Source organism: Cyprinus carpio, chromosome A20, assembly GCF_018340385.1.
Source record: "Cyprinus carpio isolate SPL01 chromosome A20, ASM1834038v1, whole genome shotgun sequence".
Lineage (NCBI taxonomy): Eukaryota > Metazoa > Chordata > Actinopteri > Cypriniformes > Cyprinidae > Cyprinus > Cyprinus carpio.
The window spans coordinates 870,090-890,495 of record NC_056591.1 but is presented as its reverse complement, the minus strand read 5'-3'; the positions used below and the strand labels follow the sequence as shown (position 1 = coordinate 890,495).

The window sequence follows — 20,406 nt, the reverse complement described above, 5'->3', positions numbered from 1 at the left end:
TTAATTGAAATTGAAGTTATGGGATGTGCAATATAGCTTTTATATTTATACCTTTTCACATTTTGATGAATATCGATTTTGCAATTGCTATCTCAGATTTTAAAAAGGTTAAAAAATTTTTTTGCAAAATTAGGGCTAGTTGAAAAAAATGTAGACATAGTAATGTTATTTTTTTTTTTTTTACTGAATCACCAAACTCAGTAGAACAGGAATAAAATAGGCTACCACTGTACCAATATAACAATCCTGCATTTAAATCAGCTGTCAGTCCTTTGCAGTGAGTAGCTAGCAGCATGAAAAATGAGACAACGCGAGAAAAGAGCGCTCCCTTTAAAATCACTGAAGCTGTCAATCACTTCAGCGTCATAATCAATGAATCTGTTAAAGTACTTAATGTGTTTGTGACATGCTAAACGAAAGCCTCCAGTGTTTTGAGTGTATTGAGCAGATGTGCAGCTGACTGACTAAAACACGTCTGATTGGTGCTCAGCAGAAATGTCTGTAATTGGCTGCAGTGATCACTGCTTCACAAAGAGTTCAAACACACACACACACACACACACAGGAGTTTAACAGCAGCGGCTGTCTGAGTTGTGGGATGAAAAAGGGGTGTTAGACTGACTTAAGTGTAAGCTGAACTTTTAATATTCAGTAATATATCTAATATGTGATGTATAGCCCAGCCCTATTGGAAATACACTTGCTAGCTGGGTGCTACAATTATTTATTTTTGTGTAATATTTTCATACATATGATGTGTTGCATAGAATGGCCTGTGATGTTGTGTGTTCAGGCCGTGGTTCAGCGGTGTCCGTGCCCTCACACAAACACACACAGGAAGTCTATTATCTGCTTCACAAGCTCTTTGGTCTCCAGTCAGCGTCGGCACTTAGAAAGGCACTGAGGCGCAGCGCCTGTTTTCTCTAATTCAGCATGTCCAGATATCATCTGTGCCCTCAGAGGAGCAGAAAACAAGCGTGACGGCTGATGGTGACGCAGCGTGTTTGTCAGCAAACTCTTCCCGCTTCCAGGTTATGAACTCTTTATCTGCAGGAAATCTCCCAGCGGTGAATGAGGCCGTTCAGCTGAGGTCTGTGTGTGTGTGTGTGTGCGTGTGTGTACTAGTTTAGCCTACATTATGGGGTTCAAACTTGGGTAGTAAAAGCTGAAATCAGCTGCAGCAGTCCTCATGAAGAAGACTGATTAATAAACACTAAATAATTCCTATGTAAAAATGCAGACTGTTTCTGTGGGGTCAGCTTCAGGGTGAAACACCAGCCTCATCATCATTTGAGCTTTTCTTAATGATATGAAGACTGCTCAGTTGAGTTGGACAGCGGACTCTTCAGCTCTGAACTGAAAGCGTTAGCTCTGTGATAAATGAATCCAGCGCTGCAGCCGCTCCATGACCTACACTGAGTAAATCACTGCTTCAGTATTTATTATGCATGTTATTCACCTCTCCTTTGTCATGATTTGTCTCTATATGAATGAACCCTGATTGGTTTTTCCATCTGCTCGTGTCCTGATATGTTTTCTGCTGAGGAGTGATCTTGTGTTGTATTGTTGTGTCCACGTGCATGAATAGATGTAGCCGCATGGACAGACACAGGAAATGAGGGACATCTGCTTCCTGTCTGTGGAGGGAGCAGAAGAGATGAGCTCAGAGGAAATGAGGGTTTTATGGGCAGAGCGGAGTGGAGCACAGAACCCGTCAGCGTCAGGCTGCTGAATGTGTTCATGATGAACGTCAGATCCGATCAGAAACTCCACAAACCAAACACAACATGATCATACAGGACAAATATAAACAAAAATATGAGCTTTGTGTTTTGACCTTTGATGTTGCAGCAGGTAACTTATTTCGCATGTTTACTCGATTTGTACATTTAGTTGAAAATTATTTTTTTTTTGCCCCAAGTACGGTACAATAATTTCCGTTCCCATTTTTAATCTCGTATTAAAATTGCTAAATTTGAAGGGGAACAGAAGTAAACGCCCACTGCTGTGATTGGCTAATCTGGTCTCACCGCAGCCACGCCCTCATGTACAGTGTGTTTTGATGCTGAAGATGTCAAGTGCTGTGATAGTATCATGTATGTTTGAGCCCGAGAGTGTCTTCAGTGTGGGAGTTGCAGGCTTAATTTCTTAATTTTCAGTATATAGTTTTTGAAGTACTGCTGTTGAGTAGGTTCATCTCCCAAAAGTTAAACATTTGTTTTGGTTGCAACTTTCATGCTTGGTGTTTTAATGACATTAAACGCTGGTTTGACATTTATTACAAACACTGTAAGACTGACCTGCGTTTCCTCCCTGGGTAAAACGTGAACAATAAATCAAAACTTGATCTTTCAGTCGCTCAGGCACGTCATTAAAAATAAACTTCTAATGGAAAGGCTGTGTAAAGTTTTGTTTTTCCCACTGACAGAAGAGTTTTGATCTTCCTCAACAGTGTGATCCAGTGTCAGTATGACAGACCGCTGTTCAGAGCTCTCCTCCTTGACTACAGACGAAATCATGACATCACCATTCTCCTGATCTCAAATCCAGACGTTTTAGAAGGGCAGAGAACAATAATTCATATTTATAAGGATTAGTTCTGCAGTATGTGTTTACTGTGGAGTAACCTCTCATAGGTGTGAACATCAAAAACAGTTTGGTTCTCTGTCTCATGACTCCTTTAAGCCTGAATGAAGTGTGAGTTCTTTCCTGGTGAACAGCATCACGCAGCACACGCTGTGAAGCTTCACTGTTCCTGAATCCAGAACATTCCTTGCACAAGTGGTTTGGTCAGCATTGTGAGCGATCAGGCTAAAGAGCGTCCCTCTTCTGGCCGGAGTGTTTCCTGCAGTGAGCAGAATGCTTTGTTTCTGTGTGATGTGAGAACACTACCGATGCTGGAGAATCAGACCGAGTCGGAGATGTTTTCTGGCACATCTGTCCCTTTATTTTATTACTGGTTAGCAAGGGGTCGTCAGCGTTCACCTGGTTTAGAGGGCAATGTGTTAATGCTCACTGCCTGATTTATGCTTCTCTCAGTACTGAATCTGTTGCTACTGAGCTAGTGCTATGAGCACACATCAATAATCCATTATAACACACAAAATACAGCACCCCCGTGAGTTGGGATGTAAACGCATGCGGGCCGCTCCCCATCGATTCATGCGCAGCCACTGCGAACGCTGATGAAAGCTTCTGAGAATCTGTTTTCCCAGCTCCTCTCCATTAAAATGACCCTGTTTTTCCTCTTGCTGGGAATCCAGTCAGGGGCCGTGTAGTTCTAATGATGCTGAGATCGCCCCCTGGTGGACGCGAGGGGAACTGCGGGTGGCCCAGTTCTGCAGCGTCTCAGAGCTGTCACAGAGTGACCTGATGAAACGGACGTCCCAGCAGCGCAGGCTACATTAGCCTACTTCCACACAGATCAAAGCAGGTCATGCCGATGCGGAGCGGGAGCGCTCACATGTTCTTCTGTACTGTCGGATCCATCATCTGCAGGGTCCTAATGGAGAGCGGCGGTGCTGCTGCTGAATCTCACGGGGTGTAGTGCACCTTCGAGTGTTAGTACGCCGTTTTCAGAAGTGTGTAGTGCTCCTCTGGCATTCTAGAACACAGTCCCATAGGAATGCTTACATAAAGGATATCCAGATTGTGTGTGTGTGTGTGTGTGTGTGTGTGTGTGTGTGTGTGTGTGTGTGTGTGTGTGTGTGTGATTGATGTCTTTGGATGTGAATGTCATTTGACCTCAAGGGCTTTAGAGTCCCAGCTGAGGTTTTGTACATGTTTGGAATGAAATACTGCATGCTTACTGCATACTGTGCAGTATACTGTATACAACCATGTTTCTTTTTTAGTATATGAAAGCAACTGTTTATTTTACATGAAGTCAAATTTGTGTTCCTTAATAAATAATGGAAATCTGATATTTGTGTGTTCCTTAATAAATAATGGAAATCTGATCAAGAGAGGAATCAAGAAAGAGGAAAAATCCTGGCTGATTTTAATTGGATGACTGGGAATGGAGGTTGTATTCATAATAAAGTGTTCTCATTGTACACTACATATTTTGGCAGATGTAGAGGTAGTGTGGAAATCACCGCAGAAGAAAGCCGGATGGTAATTGTTTCTCATGGGGCTGCGAGGTTATTTCTGCGTTTATAAATAGTGACTTTATTGGCATCCAAATCCAGTGTTTTTCTCCCAGTTTCTGACTAAATGATTATTCTGTTTTTGGTAGACCCCAAGGTCGTGTGGGCTTTTAACTGCCGTGTGAATCCACATCTCTGAGTTTACAAGAAGAGATCAATCCAAAAGTCATTTTGTAAATAATATTTGGCCGCTGCCAAGTCCTGTAGAGTAGCTGTGGCTCTCCTGTAATGTATACGCATGGACGCTTTCATTGCTCAAATGCTGGAAACTGTTGAGAAGAATACTACAATGTGAGAACAGCGAGAGCGATCTTTTACGAAGAAAAGAAACTGTAACAAAGACACAAACTGTTGAAATGGGTCATTATTGTAGTGTGCAATAATTATATTATACATTAATTATTATAGACATTTATGTAAATTACAGCTTGCACAAATTATTATTTTACTAGTCAAACGAGTAGCTGGGTCAAATGTTTAACTTGCTTGCATTAAATAATTTCTACTAATTTCCACACTTTTTAAATCACATGCATCATTTTAAGAGAGAAAATGCAAGACATTTAAACCATAGTGCTTCAGTTTTTTTTTATTTAAATAATCAAATAATATCAGGGTATTATTTTCATATTAATAAAGTATGTATTTATTAATTGTCCAAGCACTAACAGACAAACCGTTTTGTTTACAGCTGACAGTCATGTGAGTATTCTTGTGAGCATCAGTTAGAATTATTTAAAAGATATTTTCAGTACAAGATGTATGCCATCCTGTTCCTGCTGAGGTGTTTATGAATTGATTTTTAATAAACATTAATGATTTTTTTAAACCCAGTGTTTAATGATAAATATAAATGTTTAGTCATACAGTGGCATCTGAGGTCACCGTTTCTACTGTAGATTCTTTTCTAATTTAATTCAGAATTCTTCAATAAAAATGAAAGAATTGGCCAACATAATAGCTTGAGGGAAAAGTGGAATTGAAAAATAAACATGAATGTGAGAAGGTCTTATTAACTTACATTTGATTAGTCACCTGGAAATATTGCACATCTTCATTTCAAAATCCCACAACTGTTCAAAGGGTTTAAACGGGGAAAGAAGTCTCAGATATTCCTAAGTGTTCTAACATATGGACTACTGGCTAACGGTGTGTTTCTGTGTGTGTGTGCGTGCGTGTGCGTGTGTGTGTGTGTGTGTGCGTGTGTGTGTACGCGTGTGTGTGTGTGTGTGTGTGTGGCGGCAGCTCCTGTGGTGAACGTGAGTGATTACAGTCAGGCTGCAGGCGCTGGAGAGAACGGCCCGGCTCTGGAGCTCAACTCTGACTCTAAGGTGAGAAAGACCTCTTCATCATCTTCATCACAGTCCTCAGCTCTACAGGAGGTGCCCTGGAACAATAACTAGCTATTACTCCTGCTCAGATGTGTATGAGTGTAATGAGTTCCTCTCTTAGGGTGTTTTATGAAAAGACTTTCTTGTTTGTTTAATTTTCCCCCATTCTTTGTATTTGTTCTGGTTTGTTTTGTAAAAATGATAACTCAAGCTAACCCTTAAATCATGCTGCTGAAATGTTTTGTAATACACTGGGATCATCCTCGGTTTGACGGCTCACACTGAGAACAATACTCAGAGAAACCCAGCCCGTACTGTACGCCTCGAGTCAGTCTGCCACCCCGACGTGACATTTCTCTGTCCGTCAAAGGATGTATTCATGGCGTCCGTGAGCCCTGAAGGAGCGCTGGCATTCCTTCCGTAACCTACAGCTCTCACATGAAGAGAGTCTTTCACAGACGCCCTACACGCTAACACGCTAGCGCTTCGAGAACTCCTCCTGTCTGTGGAACTGCCCTCAAACGCACACAAGCCAACTTTGTGACAATAACAGTGTTATCTAACCCGTTCTTGGCTGTTTCCGTGGCGACCGACATTCCACCCCTCTGCCCGTCACCGGCCGGTTCGTTAGATTCGATGTAGGTCCAGCCCACCGAAGAGCGGTGATTGAGTTACTCTCGTTTAGGACACTGGAATCCAGACAGATGCCTCTGTGTTTCTCTCAGGGCGTTTTCACACTCGATCTGAACCAGAGTTCACTTTCTCTCCACTTCTCTACGCCGTCGATGTGAATGCTGCTGTGACAGCTGTGTAGCCAGGTAATGACTTATTGTTGGGTTTTACTACCAAAACTTGCATCTATCTACAATAGATTCAAAGAATAAAACTGTTCTACTTACCTAAGAAAGTCACATCGTTACTTCTGCGGTTAGCTTGATCAAATTAGGCCAGATCACTTACAGACTGAACAGTACTGGAGTCCACATGAACCAGACTCAAACACTGGAATGTGTTTCTTAACCAAAAGAATTTAATTCTGCTAGCTAAAGACCTCAGAAATATACCAGAATGCTCTAATGCCACTGGTTTTACTACCAAAACTTGACACAGATCAGCACTTGTGGACTTGCAAAAGATGCATCAAATGCGAGCTGAAGGCTGTTTCTGAGGAGATACATTAATAAAAAAGAAAATTACTATGTTTTAGATTCATCACTTAACATATTCAGTTTCAGCTGTGAAGCAGCTCTACAGAAGACAGAAGTGTCATTCAGCTCAATTCAGATTCAGTGTTGATTCAGTTCAGTTACTCTGTCAGTGTTGGAGAGTCCAGCCGCATCAGTCCAAGCAGCACGTGAACTGACCATCTCTTCCTCTTTACTAGATACAGCACCAAATGAACATGAATGAACATCAGGAGGAATCTTGTTTACACACCGCCACCAGCGTTAATCTACTCTCCAGTCTGGTGTGTTTGTCAGACAAGTTGGCAGATTCGGTGTACGATTGGTCAGATCGCCTGTCAATCAAACTCCCGGCAGAGGGTCAGTTATGAAACAAGTTCACTCCAGCTATAGAGCAGCTCTACAGAAGACAATGTCATAAATCAGCTCAGTTTAGATTTTATCATCCCATAGTGGCAGTGCAGTGAGTTATTACTGAATGCTAATATTTTTAGTCTAAAGAAATGCACCATCGATAGTTATTTAGTTCGAGAAATTAGTCCGGATTGCTTTTGAATCAACAGTGAGCTCTCATTGAGAAGCGCTTTCACGGCCACCGCAGGAAGCTCATTGTGACATGGAGCGGACTCCACAGCCCGGTGTGAAAACGCCCTCCTCTCTTCTCCTGAGCTTCTGCTCCAACACTCTGCCAGCTTCTGTTGTCTAATGCTTGCCCACCCTCACGCACACACACACTAGCACACCCCTAAATATCAGAGTCTTTCCTAATGTGTCATCCCTCACACCCCGACCTCGACTCTGCTCACTGACTAATGTTGTGTTTCTCTCTCCCTCTCTCTTTCCCCGTGCACTCCACCTTCTCTTTTTGCCATGCACATCCTCTTCTGTTGCATTCTGTCGTTGCACCCACGCAGTCTCTCTTCATGTTCCCATTCTCCCCGTCCTCCTCCACCCTCTCCTCCCTCCCGCCGACCCTCGACACCATCTCTGAGCTGGACGTGTTGTCTGACATCTCAGAGGACGAGCCTGACCTCCACCTCGAGCCTGACTCTGAGCCTCTGAGCTGGCCGGCCCAGGACTCTAGCAGCTGCTCAGCTGGGGGTGGTGAGGGTGTGTCCGCCCCGTCGTCTTCGCCTGCCGAGTGCGTCCCAGGATCTGAAGAGCCGCAGGCGCCCTCAGTGCCCCGCTCCGCTCTGCCCCGGCTGGGTCTGGCAGTGCTCAGCTTCTGTAAGGGTCTGCGTCTGCCCTCGCTGCTGGACGAGGACGGCTGCATCAGTCTGCCCTGTCTGCCGGAGGACTGTGCCGCTCTGCTGCTCCCCGCAGGACTGCACCGTCACCTGCCCCTCTCCTCCCCTTCCCTCCTGCCCTCTTTCCTGCTCATCTTCGCCGTCTTCCTCTCCGCCTGCCAGTCGGTGGCGCTGTCTCTGCTGCTGGCGCTGCCCCTGGCCCTGTCCCTGTGCTACCTGGAGCCGAAAGCACTCGCACGCTTCAGGTCAGCAGAGGTCGTGGATGAGACGACCTCTCCAGAGGAAATGCAGTGTGACCCTGCTGCCTAAAATGACCCCTGACCTCCCCGTTCCTGTCTTCATGTCTACCTGCCTCCTAAACGCTACTGTGTGCATTTTGTTGCTGTTTGCCTTCCCCACCCTTTAGCTCTTCCATTCAGTGGCAGATCTTCAGTGTGAATTGCAGATTAGTCCCTGCGCTCTGATTCTAGCTGTTTAAATCCGCAACATTCCAGTGGGACCCTATTCATAGTCCACATCCTGTCTGAAAAACTATTTCCCCCCGCTTCAGCTGAAGCGTTTATTAGACCCGAATCACTCGACCAGCTTTAATCTTACACTAAACATCAGATTTATACGTATTTTGGATAGATTGGCCTCAGAGTTCGTTATAATCCTTCAGGTGTTTTATAAGTGAAAAGCATGATCTCACTCAGACCAGCCTGTCACAGAGCTCAGGGCTCGCTCCATATCACTTTGATTGGGGATTCAGGCCTTCCCATCATCCATTTCACCTTTTCAGACTATCTTGTCCATTATTCCACCAATTAGAGTCAACAGGTGGAGGTCGTGGAGGAGCCGGACGCGGACGCAGCCACATCCATCAGCTCTGAAACGGCCTTTGAGGTCTGCTAACCTTCCCAGCATGCATTTGTAATCACATTCATATGATTAGCACACAGTCCAGAGGTATTGTAGGACGTTTTGAACTAATCTTCATCTTTTATCTCCGGCGGCATGAGCAGACGGATGGCGCTGGCGCTCCTGAGAGAAAGGTCTTTCACTTCTGTTTGAGATGCAGATTGTTGTAATTCACTGTCTTTTTTAATTTCATGTTTTTGTCTAATTGAAAGTTGATGGGGTTCTTGCATCATGGTTGTTTGATGATGTGAAATCTTTGCTGTGGTGACTTTGGTTTTTATTTGCTTTTGTGCTGGTTATCCTGTGCTTTTTCTGTAATTTCAACTGCAAATGAGGCACAAATCAAGTTAGCTCTCTCGAGTAATCGACTGGCTCCAGATTTGATGACTGATTGGCTAAGCAGTGCTAGATTGATGACTTGTGATCAAATGCTGATTTGCCTGTTGGTTGGTTACTTCCAATAACCCTGATACAGATCCAGAAATTAGTAGTGTCATGTATGAACAGAACTGGATAAGTCTGAGAGCACATTAAAAATTTGAGATTAGAGATTAATTTAAAGATGTAAGTTGCAACATTTCACTTAAATTGATATACTGATAATATAATTTGCAATGAAAATAGTTTTAAAGGATAAAAATGCACATTGGAAGCATTTTCCCCATTGCTCTCAGACTTTTGGAGCCCTCTGTACATGTGCTGTAATCATTTTCCAATGTCTCCTCTTCAGTGATGTTCATCAGATTTGACTCCAGTTCATTACCTTATTATCTGTCTTGTTTCATTTTTGTTCAAATGTGTTCTCATTTTTGATCCACAGAGCAAGTTGAGAGTGCAGGGGGAAAATATATATGTCAGACATAGCAATTTAATGTTGGAGGTTCGTATGTAATCAAATATAAAGCAACAAAGAAAGAGCAAAATCGTAATGGATGGTGGACATGTGTCCCCTCTCTGGCTACTGTCCTGGGCTGCCTCTCACTCTTCCTCTCTCAGGCTTTGTGTGCATGCATTAGTGTGTGTGTGTGTGTGCGTGTGCACCAGTGCATGGGCTGCATGTTAAAGCGGGTGAACTGAATGTACGTGATACGTGGTGTTTTTAACACTTGTGTAAATGTCATGTGGGAATGGTTCTCATAACATCACTAATAGTATTTCCCTAACCAGACAGGTTACTTTCTGCTTTGGTTGTGGTGATTGTTTACATTTTATTTTGTAACTAAATGAATGTACTCATCCTGGGGTGACCCTGTCAGTGCCAAAGACACCCGGCTCATGACCCCCGAGACAGACACGTCACATCATAACAAGCTGATTGGAGCACTCAGTTAGTGGGAACCTGGAAAAACATGGCCTAAATGTCAGGGATGAAGGCTAAAGTGTGTAATCACTGTCACCAAACACTAGTTTTAAATAGTCATTTCAAAATTACAATTCATCAACCCACATTATTAATTATTTATTATAAATCTTTTTATTTTTTGAGAGCCGATGTCGATATCTTGGAAATAAGTATTACCGATAGACTAAATAAATCATATATAATAATTTTATTTATTTATTTATTTTTTTTACAATTTTAATTAATATTTAAGAAATTTGAAATCATTTGACAATGGATTTAAAAGAACCGTGTAAAATAAACAAACTTATACTTTAGATGACAAAGTATTTTTCACAAATAAATATTTAATCAAAATATAATTAAAAAGGAAGTAAACACTGTAACCAACAGGGCACTCAGTATTCTGGGAAGTTTGTGTGCGTTGGGAATCATATTTTTCAAATAAAGCCAGGGAAACACTCATTTTACACACAGCACACAGAGAAAATGACATGAATATGACAGCAGACAAATACATAAAGCACAGCATAATCTGAAATCATGAGTTTAAAGTTTAAAGCATTCAATTCACACGGACCGACCGTCACACAGAGAACACGCGATCATGCTGGATAAAAATACACACTTCACTAGATCTCACTGCTGGATTTGACTAAGTTTGCAAGGTTTGTGAAATTAAATGTTCATTAGTCATTCAAAGATTTGTTTAAATTATATAAATGTGTATTTACTTAATGCTGACGGCAAACGAGAAAGTATTATAATGTTTGCCTTTCTATGACTAATAATATAAAAGCAATCATTATAATACTTTCTATATTCATTAATTTCTGTTTAACCGTTCTTTCTGATTATTAGACAGACTTCTATCCGTATTAGACAGAACTGAACAACGACAAACAAGAACGAGAATGTGAACACTGTGTGCTCAGGCGCTGCCGCTCTCAGCGCCGGCAAAATAAAAGTCCCGCCTCGAACACATCGGCCAAGCAGAAAAACTTAACGGTCGATGCCGATATTTGAAAAATGACAAATATCAGCCGATATATCGGTCGACCACTAATTGTGAAACGCTTGAGCTTTAGGTGAATGTGCACACAGATGAGCTGCTCACTGTGGCCTTCAGTGGATCTGGTGTCTCCGCAGCAGTTGTGTGTCTTTGGCACTGAGTCCTCAGTGTGTAAACAAGTCCTGCCTCACTGCTGCCCCCAGACACTGACCTCTGACCTCTCACCTGACACTCGTAATCCCACCGGTTCACCAGAATCAAACCATTACTAGGATTACCAGGGAAGACTGTAAATGTGAAGGAAAACGAGTCTGTGAGGGACAGACGAGGCTGTACTATTTTAAGGCCCTGAGCTCATCTTAACACCTACAAACTTTTGACTGAAAATGCGTCTTTCCACAGAAGTTCTGCAGTGTTCTATCAGCTGGAACACGAACACCTGGATGTACAACATATAAACATCCTGTTATACTTGCACCGAAGTTGTTTTTCGTTCTTTGCTCGGGGGTCAAGAAAGTTTGAAATACATGAGCAACCGTATACTGTTCGTGATTATTCAGGCACACTTCACAGGTGTTTAATAGCAGCACAAAGTTTTCTGGAAAGTATGCCGAGGCAAACTATTCAAAACCACCAAAACAAACTCCAGATTTTGTTTCGGTGGTTTAAAGGCGTGCGACAGAAAGAATGGGTGTCATGCAATTTTTAATTGAAATCTGGCTAAGTTTGTTTGGAGTTTGTTTCATCGGTTCAGAAGTTTGCACTGGCGAACCGAAACAAACTCCAGATGAACTAGCCAGATTTAGTTCTTAATGACATCACACCCATTCATTCATCAGTTCACCTGTATATCAGGGCCTTAACAGTCTGTATTTCTGTCCCTCACAACCTCATTTTCTTTCGTGTCAAACTACAACAATAACGCTGGACGTCATTAGTTACTGAGGGATGTTCCAGAACCCTACGGCTCTGTTCCAAATCTAGTGAGCTTCCTTGCAGCATCATGACTGCACACAATGCCAGTGTAAATATTAGCTCTCTTTTGGAGCCAGGAGTGCGTCAGGGAGCCGCTGGGTCTTTGCACAGAGCTCAGGACTCCAGGTCTTAACTTCATCTTCGGCTGGGGTGCGTCTGGCGAGCAGTGAGGTTCGACTCTGATGTGGTTCTGGTCTCTCCATGACTAATGTGCTGGTTGTCCCTTTGTCCTCCCCCTGCCTGCCTCTCGCTGGTGCTGTGGGCTCATCAGGACTTGGATAAGACCCAGGAGGATGTGTTGAAGCATCAGGCTAGCATTAGTGAGCTAAAGCGCAGTTTTATGGAGGCTACGCCCGATCCCATGCCCAGTCAGTGGGACAAGCGCCTGACGGGCAGCCCTGCCACCACCCTGCGCCTGCAGGCTCAAGGGGTACGTGTGCTTCTGCTCGGGATACGGACGCCGCCTCAGACGCTCTGCATGTCCTGCACTTCCTGTCCTTCTCGCTCTGCTCTACTGAGAAGCTGGTTTACTGTGTTTTCTGTTGTTGGGTGGGACAGTTGGGAAATATTAAGTGTGTCCTTATATCTCGATGAATTAGGGGTGTAATGATTCTCTTTTTTTCAATAATTTTCAGGGTGTTCTCAGCTCTAAAATATTTTATCAGAACATTGCATTCTTTGCTCTATTTTAAGTAGCCTGTAGGGACACACATTTAATGTGTTAGCTCTCTTTATTACCTAATACACATTAGGAGAAGCATTTACATCATATGAATGCACTTACAAAAACCCAGAATCCAATCATTATTTGAAATAATTCAATTGAATCTCATTGTGGATCTGATCGAATTCATCTGAATTAGCAAAAATTGTTCCTGAGTTAAAAACCTATAATCGTGAGTTGTTGCCTGACCTGCTGTAGGGTTATCCAAATACACAGAGCCTAAAAAAGGTGCATGTGCTTGAGCAATACAAGAGCTTAACCCGATTTTATTCCTGTTTTGAAACACCATCTTGAACCTTTGGAGCGTTCATGTTTTCCGCGCTGAAGTAGACCTGCACTGTTATGACTAGAAATGGCTGCTCAGACGGGTGTCACCGAGAAACCGACGGACTTCAGTGCCTTGCTAGCACCTGTCACTCCTGACGTCACAATGCACCATTGTCTGGTTGAGTCTAAGTAGATTTCAGAAGACTACCCATAATCCCAACTGTCTCACGCACACACGCACACCTCCTATCCTCTACACCAGCCAATGGCGGGCCAGTTCTCAATCTGATTGGTGCATCCCTTCACTCTGATTGGCTCGTTGAGTTCTGTTGTTCATGCTGCACAGTTGCTCATTCTGTCCTTTGGTTTCCTCACTGCTGGTGTATATTTTGTGTTTTTTTCTTATGTTTCTTGGCAGAATGCTTCTCTGATTGTTTGCTCATCTCAGTTGCTGTTTTCAGTGCATTGTGTCTCTTTCAGCTGTGCACATGCTCCGTTTATTTGTATGTGTTTTAAAGTTGCTCTTTAATCAGTCAGTGTAAATGATCAGCTCCTGCCAAAGACTATAGTGCACATTTTTGACCTGTGTGAGTGATGTTTGCTTTTATTTGCACCCGTTTCACGTTCTTGATGACACTGTCTCTGGTTTACAAACACTGTTCTCACGCACGCATGCTCTCTGCTCTGTTCATGTTGAAATGCTGCTATTCCCTAGAAAGTGTGTGTGTGTATGTGTGTGTGTGTGTATTCCTCACTCTGTAGAATCACTGAAGTGCTTTTGTGTTTCTCTCTCTCTGTCTCTCGTTTCTTCTGTTTCTGTGTCTGTTGTTGTCCTTGCACCCGCTCGTTTCCTGTCTTGCCCTTCTCTGTGGTTTCATTACCGTGTAGAGTCTGGAAGAGGAGCTCACCTCTCTCTTTCTGAGTAAGGCGTGCTTCTCTGGGCTGGCTGGCTCCTGCAGTACAGCAGCTGCTCCAGCAGAGGCCAGTAAAGTCTCAGCTCCGCCCGCGGTGCCTTTACCGCTTCTGCTTTCTGTCTCCATGCAACGGCTTTATATTCTCTGCCGCCACATGTCTGCACCTCTTCAAAACCGTCCAAGGTCATGCTCACATCTGGCAGCCAGTATTGATCCAGCCCTCGCTGATGTGTGAAGAAGCACAGTGTGTGTACACATATAGAAATGATGTACATTCGGGGTCTGTAAGGTTTTTTTTTTTTTTGGGAAAAGTCTTTGAAGCTCTCCAAGGCTGTATTTATTTAATAAAAAAAAATACAGTAAAAATTTTGAAATATTATTACTATTCAAAACAGCTGTTTTCTCTGTGAATCTCTGTTAAAGTGTAATTTATTTCTGTGATGTGCAGCTGTATTTTCAGCATCATTACTCCAGTCTTCAGTGTCACATGATCTTCAGAAATCATTCTAATATGATGATCTGCTGCTCAAGAAACATTTCTGATTATTATCAGTGTTGAAAACAGTTGTGCCGCACAATATTTTTGTAACTGTGATAGATTTAATTTTTCAGGATTCACAGATGAATAGAAAGTAAAAAAAAACAAAACATAAATTTTTTGTCTTTACTGTGAGTTTTGGATCAATTTAATGCATTCTTACTGAATAAATTTTTTATTAAAAAAAGATCTTTTGAAGAGTAGTGTATAGATACAAATAATTTAAACAGTAATTATTTCTTATATATCTAACACCAGTTCAGAAATGCAAAACAAAAGTAATGGGCAATTAAACCATTAAAATCAAAACACTGTAATTATCTGCCACAATATGAATGAGATTTGAGAGTTACACCGCTCTTCTGGACTGAGTGTTAGTGAATCACACACACGAGATCAGCTCTAGAGGGCGTTTCACTGCTGCGTCTGATTGCCAGGCTGCTCATAAGCTTCCAGTCATTTCCATCTCTGCCGTCGTGTGTGTGAGACTTCTTGTTTTGTTTTGTGTGTTTACGTGATCAGTTGAGACACATCTCCTGTGATCGGGTCACACCAGCAGGTCTCGCTTGTGTTTGAGTGACTGTGTCCTATGATTACCTTCAGGTTCCACAGGAATCCCCTCCCCGTCCCGAGACGGACAGCAGAGACGCCAGCAAGGTGGTCCATCGTCCTCGCTCGGCCCGACACCTAACATCACCTGAGCAAACACACACCTAACACTGCACACACATCTCATCCTTGTTCCATTGCAGACATCACGTCTCCAGCCCCTTCTCTCCACCTTCACCAGATTGATCATCCATCTGTTTGTCCATGCATTCATTCATATCTCAGCTTGTTATGACCGTCTTTCTTTCTCGTTATGTTGTTTGTTGATTATATGTGTGTGGTGTTGCAGTGTTTATGGACCGTAGTCGGAGGAGATGCCATGTTTGATTCAGTATGAGAGCAGTGCTGTGAGCGATAGACGTACAGTGTGTTCAGTCAGACACAAGAAAAATATCTAAACGTCTTTACAAGAAGACACATTTAATTTACAGACGATTACTGTATGTAATACAGTAATAAGGATTGCTTTCAGTTTTCAATAATAGACCAGAATTGATGGTTTATACTTAAAAATGTAATGTACATGTGTAACAGTGTTAATACTGCTGCAGAGGGAGGGCAAATATGACTTCTATCTCTTCTGTGCGAAGTAATAAATCTCTAATTTTTCAACTTTTGGAAAGTCATAGAAATCCTGGGTTTTGTCTTTTGCTATTGGAAAAAATGGAAAGGCAAAAATTATATTTGTTGTAGTTTCCGTTCACAACTGAAGTTTACCAACTATGACGACTTCTGAGAGCCGCAGCTATGTTTGCTCTCGTTTTAGGCACCAGACCAAACCAGGTTTTATTCTTGTAGACCGTTTCGCTGCTTCTCAAGTACGCATCGCACATTTCAGTGTGTTTTCAAAACTGCACTCATTGAGCAGACTGTACGTCTCCACGTCACAGCCTTGTTTTTGTTTGCATTACAATGACGTTGACTTCGACTAAGGTCTGCAGGAAGTTTGTTTCCTTCAGTTTTTGTTCCGTGGTCTTTGTTTATGTTTTTTGCTTTTCTCTCCATCCCTCGTGTGTGTTTGTGTGCTTGTCTGGTGTAGAGCGCAGAGGTCAAACCTGAAGTCAACGGCCAGCCAGAGGTCGTAGAGGTCGTGGAAGAGACCGTTGTCATCGAGGAAGTCGTCAAAGCCAAACCCAAAAGCCCCGCCCCTGAGGTACCGGCTACCGTGGAGACAGAGTGTGCTGCGGAGGTCAAGGAGGAGAGGAGTTTATCGTCGGACAGTGATAGTGAAGAGGAGGCGGAGTACCACGCTCAGCCGCCCACCACGACCACCCACAATAACAAAAAAAAACAAGAGCCCGAGGAGGAACAGGAGGCGGTGCTTATTCAACAAGCCCCACCCTCTGGGATAGAGTCACAGCCAATCACAGAAGCAGCTGAACCCGCCCCTTCTGCAGAGGAAGAGAAACCAGCAGAGCTGCCTGAAGAGGAAGTGCATGCAGACGAGCCACTGGCGACACCGGACGAAGCTCCCAATGGACACGCCCTCCAAGCCAAAGCCCCGCCCACTCTCAGAGCAGCGCCCACCGAGGAGGAGGAGCCTCACATCGTCAACGGCAGCGCCTCTCGTGTGGAAGCGGAGCACCTGCCGCAGGTTATTTGTTGTTCGGAGGTAAATGTCATCCCGAGCTGAGACGGCCGCCACTCTTCTCCTCATCTCCTCTTCCATTTCCCACTCCTTCCTCCTTCCTGGACGAAGATCCTGCTTTATCTTCACTCCAGCTGAAACGTCTCTCTAGACCTTTTTAAAGGAAGCGATTGCAGTATAAAAGAAAGCGTTTTGTTTGCTTAAATGTTCGTCATGCCATCCTCTCGCCTTTAAGTTGATTTTATATTCCATCCAACTCAACTACTCTCTCACACACACACACACACACACACACACACAAATATATAAACACAATATTCTGAGTCACACATGAGGAGCGCTGCATTCAGGGCCTATATCTTGTGCACTGCCTGTTGGGTATCATTGCACGGGGCTTTGTTGTGCATGTTTTATGTAGCATACTTGATATCCTAATTATATGATAAGTGTGTTTACATTGATTCTTCTCTATTAAAGATAAAGCAGCAGAAACTTCAGTAATGCCACTGAAATTATTTGAATGCACAGATAAATATCACACATCTGAAGTATTGATAGAAATAAAAGCTCAATATATTGACATCTGATATTGTATCCACACAGCGCAGTGTTTTTGTGCTTTTGCATGTGTGTGTCATCCTGTAAACACTGCCAAAGATCATGAAACCAGAACTGCACTGATGTACGGTCACATGGACATTTGGAAACCTTTTGGTTCTTATTTGTCTGTTTGTAGGCTGCATGCGTTATACCAAAGACGTCTAGTTTATAGTGGTGTGTTTCTTTGAACTGCATGAGCTTCATCTCTCCGTTGTGCTGTGTAGCAGTGGTGGTGTGTGTGTGTGTGTGTTTGTGACGTCAGACCGGACGCCTCTTGTACCAGTGCGTCACACTGACGGCCTCTGTCTCTCCGTAGCCTCCTGTTGTGAAGACTGAGATGGTTACGATCTCAGACACGTTTGCTGCTCAGAAGACGGAGATATCCACTAAGGAGGTCCCCATCGTTCACACGGAAACCAAGACCATCACGTACGAGGCCGCCCAGGTGAGAGGGGTCAAGTGATCCTGTGACGTTTCTTACGTGAAATCATAGGAATCGCATTTGCTCAGGTCAGGAGTCACTGCACTGGATCTGTAATCATATATATATGAGGGGTTCAGATGCAAAAGCCTCTAAGTGCTGTCTGAAATTTTCATCTAAAATTTGCATTTTTATCAGGCTTCCTGTATTTGTATTCTGTCTAGCTGCTCATAATTTTGTCACATTCACCAACATTGACTAAAACTGTTGGCATTAATGCAGAATCACGCAGCTGTGTTGCTGTCAGAGTCCTGAGAGCGTTTGTGTTTGTTTGTTCTGTCTGTGATTGACAGCTGGATGGTAATGGAGACGGGGAGCCAGGCGTGCTGATGACAGCTCAAACCATCACCTCTGAATCACTCTGCACCACCACCACCACACACATCACGAAGGTAACACACACACACACACACCACTAGCTGTGGCATTTGGGCTGATAAGAGAGGTTATGAGATGATGATGATCCTGTTCAGGACGTAGGATATTAGCTGACACTGTCAGGTAAGAGTAGGGTTATAGATACAGAGCTCTGACAAACCTCTTCATTTGTTTTTGTTCTACTTGAACAGGTTTTCCTGTATTTTAATGTCAGAAGTGACTGTAATCTTGGACCACTGTTTAACCTGTTAACCTGCACCTGGGCGCCGACGCACTGAATGCTTATTCTTTGCATGTGTCAGTGTTTACAAATAGATTAAATGAAATGAGTCAAAATTCTTCTTTACAAACTATATATCATTACAAAGGTCTAAGCCTCAAGCATCGATGACAGATCGCTGTTTTTCAGTGGAAAGCTTATAAGGAATGTATTTTGTAAGCAGTACACATCAAAACATGCATAATCAAAACGCAGTACGTACCAGATAGGTGGAATATTGTTTATTTGAATTCTGCACAAATAACTCTACCTTTTCTTTCACCCACCTGTCATCTGATGGGGCCATAACTTAGCGATCGGCTTTTTGCAAAAATAATTCTCTCTTTTTTTTCTTCTTCAGCATTTTTCATATATATGTGTGTGTTTTGTGGGAATGTGGCTGTGTCTGCATGACTACCATCTCTATGACCGATAATCAGCGTGTTATAGACAGCTATCAGTGTGAATGTGGTCTATATGAATGGAGTCTGATTATTGCGTATCTGTATGATTACCATCTGTATAACCGGCCATCAACATGTGATTACTGACTGTTTGAGCATCTATCAGGGGGAATGTTGTATTTCTACCAATCTCAGGATGTACTGTAATTGGCATACATAGTTAAAGGGTTACTCCAGCCCAAAATGAAAATTTTGTGATTAATTACTTACCTCCATGTCGTTCCAAACCCGTAAAAGCTTCGTTCGTCTTTGGAACACAATTTAAGATATTTTGGATAAAAATTGGGAGGCTTGAGACTGTCATAGACTGCCAAATAAATAACAGTGTCAAGGTCCAGGAAAGTATGAAAAGCATTATCAGAATACTCCATCTGCCATCACTGATTCAACCGTAACGTTATGAAGCGACGAGAATACATTCTGTACACAAAGAAAACTAAAATAACGACTTCATTCAACAATTCCTCTCCTCTGTGTCTCTTCAAATCAGTGTAGTGCCATTTTGTCAAATCTGAGCAGTACGCAGATGGCGTACGCTCTTCTGTATCAGCCGCGGGGCGCCGATGCACTGTTTGCTTTCAAAGCAAAGCATAAATACAAGTAAAAATACATATCCTTGTGGCGTGGCTGACACAGAAGAGCATACGCCGCCTGCGTACTGCTTTCCAAAGTCCCCAAAATTGTGTGTAGCACACTGAAGTCAAGAACTATTACAATTTTAAGTTAGTTGAGTTTTTTTGACATGACATACAGCCAAGTATGGTGACCCATACTCAAAATTCGAGCTCTGCATTTAACCCATCCAAAGTGCACACACACAGCAGTGAACACACACACACACCGTGAACACACACCCGGAGAAGTGGGCAGCCAATTATATTGCAGCGCCCCGGGAGCAGTTGGGGGTTTGGTGCCTTTCTCAAGGGCACCTCAGTTGTGATATTGCCGGCCCGAGACTCAAACCCACATCCTTAGGGTTAGGAGTCAAACTCTCTAACCATTAGGCCATGACTTCCCCTAGGTAGGTCATTTTCAGCTGTGAGTCCCAAAATGGGGCGTGCAGGTTAAAGACATCAAATCAAAATCAGAAATTGCTTTTAAATTGTGAATAACATGTTGTCCTGTATCTGTTCAGTGCATCATGTCTGTGTCTCTTTGATGATTGACAGACACTAAAGGGGGGGCTGTCAGAAACTCGCATTGAGAAGCGCATCGTCATCACAGGAGACTCTGACATTGATCACGATCAGGTGAGATGCACGCATACAACTGTCGTTTGTTTTATATAAAGCCAGATGCGCACTCAGTGCCTCAGTCTGTAAATGTTCCATCTCAGACTATTTTTGGACGTTGTAGCAGGTTTCTTTGGTCTGATCTCTGAGAGTGACACATTTCCACCGGTGTGTCTGTAGGATCTGCCGCGTGTCTCATTATTTATTGCTCCC

General features: G+C 43.1%; 1 protein-coding gene across 21 annotated transcripts in view; it reads left to right on the top strand.

Annotated features, from left to right (window-relative positions):
• Positions 1–20,406, top strand: part of epb41l2 (erythrocyte membrane protein band 4.1 like 2) — a 71,760-nt gene that overhangs the window by 44,288 nt on the left and 7,066 nt on the right. For 2 of the 21 annotated variants that reach the window (XM_042777279.1, XM_042777276.1), the window contains exons 13-23: positions 5,394–5,479; positions 8,721–8,795; positions 8,915–8,944; positions 9,631–9,690; positions 12,411–12,569; positions 14,019–14,138; positions 15,186–15,239; positions 16,231–16,803; positions 17,696–17,824; positions 18,154–18,252; positions 20,131–20,211. In XM_042777279.1, coding sequence (XP_042633213.1) covers positions 5,394–5,479; positions 8,721–8,795; positions 8,915–8,944; positions 9,631–9,690; positions 12,411–12,569; positions 14,019–14,138; positions 15,186–15,239; positions 16,231–16,803; positions 17,696–17,824; positions 18,154–18,252; positions 20,131–20,211 — 1,466 coding nt within the window. Of the gene's footprint in view, positions 1–5,393; positions 5,480–7,577; positions 8,796–8,914; positions 8,945–9,630; positions 9,691–12,410; positions 12,570–14,018; positions 14,139–15,185; positions 15,240–16,230; positions 16,804–17,695; positions 17,825–18,153; positions 18,253–20,130; positions 20,212–20,406 lie in introns of those variants that run through there. The other 19 variants (XM_042777278.1, XM_042777281.1, XM_042777277.1 and 16 more) reach the window with 19 other exon arrangements.